The 12,020-nt window shown below is 43.6% G+C and overlaps 2 protein-coding genes across 2 annotated transcripts in view; one reads left to right on the top strand and one right to left on the bottom strand.

The window, feature by feature from the left end:
• Window positions 1-5,186, top strand: part of LOC125446497 (E3 ubiquitin-protein ligase TRIM7-like) — a 34,270-nt gene extending 29,084 nt beyond the window's left edge. Inside the window, exon 6 of the mRNA XM_048520126.2 lies at window positions 227-5,186. Coding sequence (XP_048376083.1) covers window positions 227-747 — 521 coding nt within the window. The 3' untranslated portion in view covers window positions 748-5,186. The remainder of the gene's footprint in view (window positions 1-226) is intronic.
• A 1,934-nt stretch (window positions 5,187-7,120) lies between these two features.
• The window catches only part of gars1 (glycyl-tRNA synthetase 1), a 41,534-nt gene continuing 36,634 nt past the window's right edge, over window positions 7,121-12,020 (bottom strand). Inside the window, exons 16-17 of the mRNA XM_059640391.1 lie at window positions 9,596-9,786; window positions 7,121-7,432 (exon numbers count right to left, since the gene is read on the bottom strand). Coding sequence (XP_059496374.1) covers window positions 7,316-7,432; window positions 9,596-9,786 — 308 coding nt within the window. The 3' untranslated portion in view covers window positions 7,121-7,315. The remainder of the gene's footprint in view (window positions 7,433-9,595; window positions 9,787-12,020) is intronic.

Consider the following 12,020-nt stretch of genomic DNA (forward strand, 5'->3'; position numbering starts at 1 on the left):
AAGTAGCGTTACTCACAGTTTCTGAAAAATAAGTTAGAAATAGATAGTTATAACATAGTTAAAGGATTGACATTACATCGCTTCCAATCTGCACCATGGCAGTGAGTACACAGTGTTAGTAGACTGACTGGGGGTCTTTACCTCTATGCCATCCATTGGGTGAGGTGGGAAGACAAGAACAGAATGGCAGCTTCTGACCAGTTGTGTCTCCTTCCCCTTCCCCCAGATCAGTGGTCGCTGCTGACTCTGGATCCAGACTCAGCCTACTGGCTCCTGAACGTCTCCGAGGATGAGAAGACGGTGATGTTCGGCTACATGGGTGAGAACTCGTGGCACAACTCCAACATGTTTGAGAACATGCACCAGATCCTGTGCTCTCAGAGTTTCACGGCTGGCTGCCACTCTTGGGATGTGAAGACAGGTGGCATCGCCTGGGGGGTGGGGGTGGCCTACGGGACCATAGACCGGGGAGGGCTGGAGTCTTATTTCACCAACAGCACTAAGTCGTGGTGTTTATATTTCTACCGCGGGTTTCTGACAGCTTGCCAAAAGAACCAACAGACTTACCTCCTGAAGTACCCAGCCATTAGCAGGATGCGTGTCCAACTGGATTACGAGGCCGGCACAATATCTTTTTACCAGGTCAGCGAACGTCAGAGGCACTTATACACCTTCAAAACCACCTTCTCTGAACCTGTATTTCCTGCATTCTCATGTTCAGGCAGTTCCTCCATAAAACTGTGTTAAAGTCAGGTTTAAAATATTGGGCCCATCCGGTAATTTTAAGCCAATTCTCCACATGGGCAAGGCCAGGGATCAGATGGTGCATTTCACATCCTGACCCATTCTCCTTTCCCAGTTATTTCAATAAAATCAGGGTGGGGTGGGGTGGACTGGAGGCTGTGAACCAACATCACACCCCGATCCCACCAAACGCACACTGCGCCCCCCAACCCCAACCCCCACCACCGTGGATCAGTGACATTAAAATTACCCCCGAATGTTGTTGATGCCTGTTTCGATCTCTGACTGATACCTATTGATCGAAGCTCTGCCCCAAGTGGATACTTGGCAAGTCACGGATTTTTTTTTTGGTGCCACAATAACACCTTGTATTTATAAAAGTGCGTTTAATGTAATGCAATGCCGCATAGCACCTCATAGGGACATTATATGAAACAAACTGACCTGAGGCCACCTTATGAGGTCAGCTGCCTAACAGCTTCGCCCAAGAGGTAGCTTCTGAGAAACATCTTAAAACAGAAAAGTACAGAGGGTTTAGGGAGACCATTCCAGAGTATATGGACTTGACAATTAAGGCATGCTTGCCAATGGTGAATTATTTAAAATCAGTGATGCTCAAGAGTTCAGAATTAGAGGAGCACAGATATTTTCAAAGACTCTGAGCTGGAATTGTTGTTTAGACGTAACAAAAGTATGAACGAAGCTTTGACAGATGTATTCTTAGCAACAATCAACACTGGATGACCATTTTGACCTCAGAACCCCAGATTTCCTTGGTGAGAACCAAACCTAACAAGATATGGGAGAAAATACCCACCTTGTTTTCATTAGGATTGATCAATGAGGATACAGCAAAAGACAGTTTCTGAGGGTGAGTTCAGAGCTGGACAGGGAGTGAGATGGTTGTAGTCTGGGGCTGAGGTTGTGGGTTCTCTCATGAATTTGGGCCTCCAGATTGTTCAGTTTTCCCTTTTTTTAAATTCATTAATGGGATGAGGGTGTCGCTGACCAGGCAGCATTTATTGCCCCTCCCTAATTTCCCAGAAGGCAGTTAAGAGTCAACCACATTGCTGTGGGTCTGGAGTCACATGTAGGCCAGACCAGGTAAGGACGGCAGTTTCCTTCCCTAAAGGGCATTAGTGAACTAGGGGGTGTTGTTTTTTTCCCTGACAATGGGCAATGGATTCATAGTCACCATTAGACGCTTAATTCCAGAGATTCATTGAATTCAAATTCCACCATCTGCAGTTGTGGGATTTGAACCCATGTCCCCAGAACATTATCTGGGTCTCTGAATTAACAATCCAGTGATAATACCACAAGACCATATTGGCCATTCCAATGGGAGCAGGACTGTCAGGTAGCAACACTCTGTAAGAAATATTTTCAAACATCTTGCTGAATTTTTTTTTAGAAGATTAGATTTCCTACAGTGTGGAAACAGGCCCTTCAGCCCAACAAGTCCGCATCTCCCCTCAGCCTCCCACACAGACCCATCCCCCTATAACCCCCACATCCCTGAACACTACAGGCAATTTAGCATGGCCGATCCACCTAGCCTGCACATCTTTGGACTGCGGGAGGAAACCCACACAGACATGGGGATAGTGTAGAAACTCCACAGACAGTTGCCTGAGGCTGGAATCGAACCTGGGTCCCCAGTGCTGTGAGGCTGCAGTGCTAACCACCATGCCACCCCTAAATTTGGAGATCTGGCACCAGAAGGAGACAGATTGAAGGACCCCTTAACAAATGGATTGGAACTCACTGATTCACCTTAATCCCCAAATTATATTTTATGTAGTATATGCTGAGGATATAGTGCTCACTCTATGACCCAAACTGCTAACAGTTGTTATAAGTCCTTAATGTCCTCTATAAATTCCATTAAATATTTGTCAGTGGAACATTCCAACTATTCCCAGATTACATGATGGCTAAGAACTCTAGTGTTTCATTTCAATCTGGTCCAACTAGGGGTCATGAGTGAAAATGTTCACACTGGGGTCAAAGGTTATCTGTCACAGTATTATGAGGTTGGCAGAAGGTTCCTGAAGAACCACTCTTTATGCTCTATCACTGTGTTGCTAACAATGATGGGACAGAAGAGCTTTTAATTTGTGCAACATAAGGTAAGTTTAATCTGAATGGATTTCTTTGTCATTCCAAAGAATTGCCCGAATGAGGTGGGTTTTTCATGATTTCTATCACTATCCCTTTAACTATTTGTGATTGGCAGATTCCTCTGCCCTAGATATTTTGATTGATAGCTTCTCAGAATGTTCTCTTTAATATGTTCTTAAGTGTTCTGTGTCAGACGTTTGACATCTAGATTTTCTTCAGTAAATAAACTCTCTAGTTAATCATTACAGTTTTCTGTGCCTGTGGAAGTATAAAACGTAGGTCAGTAAAAGTCTTGTTCAGTGTTTCATTTTTCCTTTGATATTGCTTCAATCTAGTCTTCTCTGAATTGACTCCAAAGCATTTACACCTTTCCTTAAATAGTGACCAATAATGTACTCAGTACTCCACATATGGTCAGTGCCCTACAGAACTGAAGCATGACTTCCCTGCTTTTATATTCAATGCCCCTTGTACTAAATAACATTCTATTCATTTTCCAAATTAATTCCTGTGCTTGCTTATTAATCTTTTGTGATTCATGCACTGGGACACCGAGACCCCTCTGCATCTCAGAGCTCTGCAATCTTTCACCTTTTTGTTAAGTCTTTATGCAAAAATGACAACTTCCCATTTTCTAACTTTCTATCCCTTTTGACAGATCTTTTCTCAATCACACAATCTATTTCCCACTGAAACATCCTGATGTCCTAGTTAGAGAGGTGTACAGCACAGAAACAGACCCTTTGATCCAACTTGTCCATGCCACCCAGATATCCTAAATTATTCTATACCCGTTTCCAGCATTTGGCCCATATGTCTCTAAACCTTTCCTATTCACACAGCTATCCAGATGCCTTTTAAATGTGATAATTGTACCAGCTTCCACCACCTCCTCTGGCAGCTCATTCCATTCACACACCACCCTCTACGTAAAAATAAATTTAGGTCCCTCTTAAAATTTGCCCACCTCACCTTAAACCCTACCCCATGGGAAAGATCTTTCTGTTTGGCCTATCCATGCCCCTCATGGTTTATAAACTTCTATAAGGGTACGCCTCAGCCTCCAATGCTCCAAAAGAAAACTGCCCCACCCTATTCAGCCTCTCCCTCTAGTTCAAACCCTCCAACACTAGCAACATCCTTGTAAATCTTTTCTGAACCCTTTCAAGTTTCACATCATCCTTCCTATAGCAGGGAGACTGGAGCTGCACACAGCATTCCAATAGTGGCCTGACTAATGTCCTGTACAGCTGTAACATGACCTCCCAACTCCTGTACTCAACGCACAGACCGATTAAAGACAAGCATTTCTCTTTGCAATTTACTATCGATCTTTTGTTTCACTAGAAAATTTAAGAAACATGCCTTCAATTCCTTCATCCAAGTCATTTCTGTAAATTGTAAGGAATTAAGACTCCAGCGCTTATTCTTGTGACCAATCTCCCTTAACCATAGCATGTGACTTCCTCAAAGAACTTCAAGGTTGGTCAAACAGATTTTTCCTTACACAATCATATTCACTGTCTGATTCCCTTAAACCTTTAAGTGTCCGCTGAGTCTTCAAAAATAGCTTAACATCTTCCCTCAGACAGCTGTTAAGCTAACTGGCCTGAGTTTCTTGCTTTTTGTGGTAATAAAGGAGTTTTGCTATTTCCCAAGCAAATGCAATTTTGCCTGAATTAAGGGTATTTTGGACAATTAAAACAGAACTATCAACTATCTCTGTCGTGACTTATCTGCTAAGTGTGTTACGTGTGAGTCTACTAGAAGCTATGTATAAAAATACTCAGGACCTTGTTTTAGGTAAGCAAAAGCAATGTGTACTGTACATTGCGCCTTTAACAAAAAATCAGTCACATAGACAGCCAAACAGTGCTACATCCCCATGGCACACCCTGACCAATAGAATCTAGTCTGGTCTGAGAATTAAGATGGACATTTAACTGTTCTTGCTGCATCACCATGTCAATGGTGGTCTAACCATTTAGCACCACTTCCTTGCTGCATAAAACAATTACGTTGTTTTCCCGAAGTCTATTTCTTACATCGAGTTCTGATGAGTGCAAGATGAAAAGCTCAAACTTCTAATCTTTTAGCAATTAATGTATCTCTAGCAACTTCATGTTTTTTGTCCTTCCCACATTTACATCTGATCCACCCTGTTCCAGTTTCCAAGTTGCCTCTTCCAACTCCAACAGTGCTACATTCAGCTTCTCAATGCAGGCCAGTTACATAAATTAGAAACACTAGTTGTCACAGTAGTTTCTCCAAGTTAACATCTATTTCAGTGATTGTGTGGTTCTCTTGACCATTTGTATGATCCAATCCCAGGTTCTACACTGACCCAACCCCGTTTTAATGGCAACATTTAACCAAGTAGCCCTGGAAAACCAAAAGGTTGAACATGGCAAATTCTTGCAGCAATTCGAGTTGTACACAACACAGAGATGGTCAGATCAACTGGAAACCCCACACAGCCAAGATACAGCTACTGGGGCTACCCTGGACAGTCATCCTCAGCCACTTCAAGAATATGCTTCTCTTGATTACACACTCAGGACAAGGATTTAGCTTCCTCAAGTGACCTCCAACAACACAGCAGCTTTCCACAGCCAGTAGCAAAACTTGGGTGACATCCAAACATGAGACATTTTTTATTCACTTATGCGATGTGGGCATCGCTAGCTAGTCCAGCATTTATTGCCCATCCCTAAACTGCCCAGACAGCAGTTAAAAATCAACCACATTGCTGACAGTCTGGAGTCACACATAGGCCATTAGTGAACCAGATGAACTTTTACAACAATCAGCAATGAATTCAGTCATCATGAGACTCTTCATTTTAGATCTTTTTTATTGAATTCAAATTTGAACTGAGGTTCCCAGAACATTACCTGGGTGTCTAGGTTAACAGTCCAGCAATAATACCATGAGGCCATCAGCTCCTAGTTTAATTTCCCTAAATATTAGACTGCCTTGTAAGCCATGCAAACCCCTTATTTAGTCTGTAAATACAGATACATTATGCTATATATGAAACCTACACTGAACCCCTCAATTAGATGTGTGTAACTCAGAAATGTTCAGCACGGAAATAGACCTTTCAGTTCAACTCATCTATGCTGACCAGATATCCTAATTTAATCCAGTCCCATTTACCATCATTTGGCCCATGTTCCTCTAATCCCTTCCTATTCAAATACCCATCCAGAAGCCTTTTAAATGTTGCCACTATACCAGCCTCCACCACTTCCTTTGCAGCTTATTCCATATACACACACCACCCTCTGTGTGGAAACAGGTGCCTCTTAGGTCCTTTTTATATCCTTCCACACTCACATTAAAACATACGCCCTCTAGTTTTGGGCTTTCCCCACCCTGGGGGAAAGACCATGGCTGTTCACTCTTCCCATGCCGCTCATGATTTTGAAAACTTTTAAGGTCACCCCTCAGCCTCCAATACTTCAGGAAAGTAGCCCCAACCTATTCAGCCTCTCTCCATAGCACAAGCCCTCCGACCCTGGCAACATCCTCTTAAATCTTTTCTGAACCCTTTCTAGTTCCACAACATCCTTCCTATAGCAGGGAGACCAGAACTGCACACAATACTCTAAAAGTGGCCAAACCAACGTGCTGCACAGGCACAACATGACCTCCCAACTCCTATACTTAATGCACTGACCAATAAAGTCAAGCACTACCAAATGCCTTCTTCATTATCCTATCTACCTGCAACTCCACTTGCAAGGAACAATGAACCTGTACTCCAAGGTCTCTTTGTTCAGCAACACTGTCCAGGACCTTACCATTAGCTCATTCCTGGATATCCATTATTTTACAGAAACACCACCCCTCAATTCGACCGCAGACTGTATCTGATTCTTAGGTATCCATTATTCTATATATAAAGCACCCAAATAGATTAATTACCCATCCTTTTATACTGATAAGTATCAATTCCATGGGGTATTTCAAAATATTAATTACACTTAGTGAGACTTATTTTCATGGTATAACGTGGAGTTAAAGTTGAATGGATTGGTAGGTCTATCCTCAGATAGGTGATAGTGTCTTTGCCTCTCACTCTGTGGAAATCTCCTGCATTCACTGAACAGACAGTAAATCAATAAGACAGGAAAATCAGATCAAACTGCTGAGTGTTTTTACAAAGTGCACCATCAAATTGTAAACTAGACGCCCAGTTGCAAAATAAAAAAGATGATCAGTAGATCAGAGAAAGACAATCAACCAGTTCATTATCAGGTTTTATTGCACAGAATCTCATTCAATTCTTCCATATTCCTGTAGTAAGAGGAGGTCTTTCCACAGGTATAGCAGTCACTGGTTCTTTCAGTCAGGCCTGTATTACCAATGTACAGAATGCAGCTCACGTATCTGGGTTCCACAGAGGACGGCAGAAGGAGATATTGGGGAAGTGACTCTCATTTCAAATTTCCTTCTTACTTGTTTCCTGCCCTTCGAACAAAGGGTATTTGGCCTCAATATCAGCCCAGGTCAGGGAACCATTGGCTAAATCTCGGACAACTTGAGGCAATTCTGAAATCTGTGGAAAAAAAACGACAGAACACTTTGACTGAATCACAGAATTATTACCATGCAGGAGGCCATTCAGCCTATCATGCCTGCATCAACTATTATCTAGTGCTGAAGTCCTGCTTCTTCCTGTGTGCGCAATGAAACAGGGTTGCATCTCTCTAATGATGAAACAACTTTGAGGTCGCTTCATGCATGTTTGGGTCATGTAGCTCCCAGCTACTGCGATATGTTGTACATACCTATAAGGGCATGTATCTTGAACTGCTGTCAATCATTCTACACTTAGGCAGGACATGTTGTATGAGACATGGGACTCTGAGCAGCTGTGGTAGAAGTCAGATCTACTGCATTTAGCTCACAGTGGACAAGATGTGTAAATCACTGATTCGAATAAAGAAAGCCGATCATTGCTTCACCAATGCGTGTGTGTGACTGGTACATTTAAATTGAACAGAAGAACACAACATCAAGTGCAAGCCTGATCATAGAACATGGAACAATACAGCGCAGAACAGGCTCTTCGGCCCTCAATGCTGCGCCGATCTGTGAACTAATCTAAGCCCCTCCCCCTACACTATCCCATCATCATCCATCTGTGTATCCAAGGACTGTTTAAATGCCCCTAATGTGGTCGTGTTAACTACATTGGCAGGCAGGGCATTCCATGCTCTTACCACTCTTTGAGTAAAGAACCTGCCTCTGACATCTGTCTTAAATCTATCACCCCTCAATTTGTAGCTACGTCCCCTCGTACAAGCTGAAGTCATCATCCTCGGAAAAAGACTCTCACCGTCCATCCTATCTAATCCTGTATGTCTCTATTAAATCCCCTCTTAGCTTCCTTCTCTCTAATGAGAACAGACCCAAGTCCCTCAGCTTTTCTTCATAAGGCCTTCGCTCCAGACCAGGCAACATCCTGGTAAATCTCCTCTGCACCTTTTTCAATGCTTCCACATCCTTCCTGTGATGGGGCGACCAGAACTGAACGCAATATTCCAAGTGAGGCCGCACTAGCGTTTTGTACAGTTGCAGCATGACATCACGGCTCCGGAACTCAATCTCGCTACCAATAAAACCTAACAGACCGTAAGCCTTCTTAACAGCACTATCAACCTGGGTGGCAACTTACAGGGATCTATGTACATGGACACCAAGATCCCTCTGCACATCCACACTACCAACAGTCTTTCCACTGACCCAGTATTCTGCCTTCCTATTATTCTTACCAAAGTGAATCGCCTCACATTTATCCACATTGAACTCCATTTGCCACCTTTCAGCCCAATTCTGCAGTTTATCCAAGTCTCCCTGCAACCTGCAACATTCTTCCACACTGTCCACCACTCCACCGACATTAGTGTCTTCTGCAAACTAACTAACCCATCCACCTATGCCTGCGTCCAAGTCATTTATAAAAATGACAAACAGCAGTGGTCCCAAAACAGATCCTTGAGGCACACCACTTGTAACCGGACTCCAGGCTGAATATTTTCCATCAACCACCACTCGTTGCCTTCTTACAGAAAGCCAGTTTCTAATCCAAACTGCTAAATCTCCCTCAATCCCGTGCATCTGTATTTTCTCCAATAGCCAATAGATCAAACAGCAGCAGTGTGCAAAGTCACTTCGGTAAAGTGACATTACTTCACCAAAACATTTAAACAAAGTTACAAGAAACTGCAAGGAGAATGTCAGCTCAGAACTAAAGTTAGGAAAACAGTGAATACGTGATAAACACATAATGATTGATTGAGAGTAAGGGGCTGCAGTGCTCAGATTTCAAGCCCTGTCAACCCTAGGAAATCACGCTTAGAAAGGCACATTTATCTAAACTGAGAATGGAGGAGAATCAGGGTGGATTAGCTGCTGTAAAAGCTGCAGCAGCGACACCAAGTCGAGGCTGAAGACAATTGTGATGGGACAGAATTTCAGGGTGGTGCGGCTCTCACTCTGCCAAAGGGGAAGAGATTTTTATTGATTGGGGCTGTCATTGTAATTGTTACTGTGTATTACCATTTTATATCACCTGTAGAATTATTCTGCTTCCCATGTCTGACAGATAATACTAACAGGAGCTTGCTGATATCTGGAGAGGCTCATTGTCTTTAGGACAGTCAATATACAAGGAGGGAGGAGGTAGCATGACACTGAAGTTGCTTCTAAAACCTACCTCAGCTCGGATCTGCCGCATCGAGTCACGGTCCCTCAGTGTGGCTGTGTGAGGCACCTTGTTCACTGTGTCAAAGTCGATGGTTATGCCAAAAGCCACGCCAATCTCATCCGTCCTAGCATACCGTCTCCCGATGGAACCAGATGAGTCATCCACTTTGTGGGAAACACCATGCTTGGTGAGTTCTTCAGCTGCAGACAGGATGGCAAGATAGACAGGATGGGCAGCAGCGTTAGTAAAAGGTCACATTGTCAGCAAACACAACAGCAGGCCCACCCTCACTGAGGATTCTTTTACCTCTGCAGTTGCCTTCCCCATGGATCGTGAAGCTAAATGTAGCTCTCCCTCCCAGGATCATATCGAGGATTGGTTTGATGCCACATAGATCAGGGACAACTCCAACTGGTCCTCTCTGGTTCAGTTACATGCTGAGTAAACTTTGAGCTTATGTACAGTTTTATGAAGTTAGAAAAATGATCACATTATACGGTTTAAAAAAAATTCTCCAAATGTGGGTGTTACCAGCAAGTGCCCATTTCAAACTGCTCTTAAGGGGGCAGTAGTGAGCCACTGTCTCTAATTGCCACAATTTCTTGGAGTTTACAAATGAAAAAGTACAGCACAGGGACAGGCCCTGTGGCCCTCCAAGCCTGTGAAGACCATCATGCCCTAATTAATCTAAAGACAAACCTGCCATTTTTCAATCTATATCCCTCTATTCCCTCCCTATTCATGTACCCATCTTGGTGCCTCTTTAAATGACTTTAATGTGCCTGCTTCCACCACCTCTTCAGGTACTACATTCCAGGCTGATACCACTCTCTGTGTGAAAAACTTCCTTCGCACATCTCCCTTAAACTTTCTCCCTCTGACTCTGAACCTGAGCCCCCTTGTAATTGAAACTTCAACCCTGAGAAACAGCCTATGACTATCCACCCTATCTATGCCTCTCAATTTTTAGATCTCTATCAGGTCTCCGCTCAGCCACTGTCTTTCCAGTGAAAACAATCCTAGTCTTTTTATCCTTTCCTCATAGTCAATGCCCTTGAGAACAGGCAACATCCTGGTGAACTTCTCTGTACTCACTCCAAAGCTTCCACATCCATCTGGTAATGTGGTAACCAAAACTGTACACAATCCTCCAAATGCAGCCTAATAAGGGTTTTCTATAGCTGCAACACGTTTTGCCAACTATCTTACTCCATACACCCAGCAATGAAGGCAAGCATGCCATATGCCTTCTTAATCACCTTGGCCAACAATGTTGCAACTTTCAGGGAACTGTGGACCTGCACGCCCAGATCCACCTGAATGTTAGTGTTCCTAAGAGTTCTGCCATTTACAACATAATTCACACCAAAATTTGATCCTCCAAAATGCATCACCATGCATTTGTCTGGATTAAATTCCAAATTTAGGGACACCAGCAAGCGGTTGGGGAGGGATTCCCAGGATTTTGACAGTAAAGAAATGATTAATTCATTTCCAAGTCGAGAAGGCGTGGGGCTTGAAATGGAAGTTGTAGATGGTGGGGTTCCATTTGTCTGCACTGTTTTAGGTCATGAGTCAGTGATAGCTGCCAACATTCTGTTTAAAAGGGATAAGGTTCATTTCAAAGGGCTACACGTATCGTAGAAATAGCAGAGAACCTAGGATCCATGGTCAGATGCAGCAAAAACAAAGAATCCAAGAAAGTGGCAACCTCAGGCCTGTTCCACCATTCAATAAGATCATAATCGGTTGGGCTATGGACTCAACTCCACTCAAGTCTGTCACCTCACCCCATACTGCATCTTGACTCCTATCAATACCAGTTTTAAATGGAGATCCATTATTTTGAAACTATTCCCCCTCATTCTAGACTCTCCAATGGGGAGAAACATTCTCAGCATTTTTGCTGTCAAACCACCTCAGAATCTTACATGATTCAAAACGTGATGGGGTGGCACGGTGGCTCAGTGATTAGCACTGCAGCCTCACAGCACCAGGGACCCAGGTTCGATTCCAGCCTTGGGCGACTATCTGTGTGGAGTTTGCACATTCTCCCCGTGTCTGCGTGGGTTTCCTCCGGGTGCTCCGGTTTCCTCCCACAGTCCAAAGATGTGCAGGCTAGGTGGACTGGCCATGCTAAATTGTCCGTAGTGTTCAGGGGTGTGTGGGTTATAGGGGGATGGGTCTGGGAGGGATGCTTCAAGGGGCGGTGTAGACTTGTTGGGCCAAAGGGCCTGTTTCCACACTGTAGGGAATCTAATGATATTTCAATCTAAACTCCTCTGTTTATAGTTCCAATCTATCCATTTGTCCTTCCAGCCCAGGAATCAGGCTAGTGAAGCTCCTTTGACCTGTCTCCAATATTCCCCACCTTAAATAAGGAGACCAAAACTGTAGAGAGACAACAGGGACTGGTGAATGATTTTGCTGCACC

The sequence above is a fragment of the Stegostoma tigrinum genome, chromosome 2 (assembly GCF_030684315.1).
Source record: "Stegostoma tigrinum isolate sSteTig4 chromosome 2, sSteTig4.hap1, whole genome shotgun sequence".
NCBI lineage: Eukaryota > Metazoa > Chordata > Chondrichthyes > Orectolobiformes > Stegostomatidae > Stegostoma > Stegostoma tigrinum.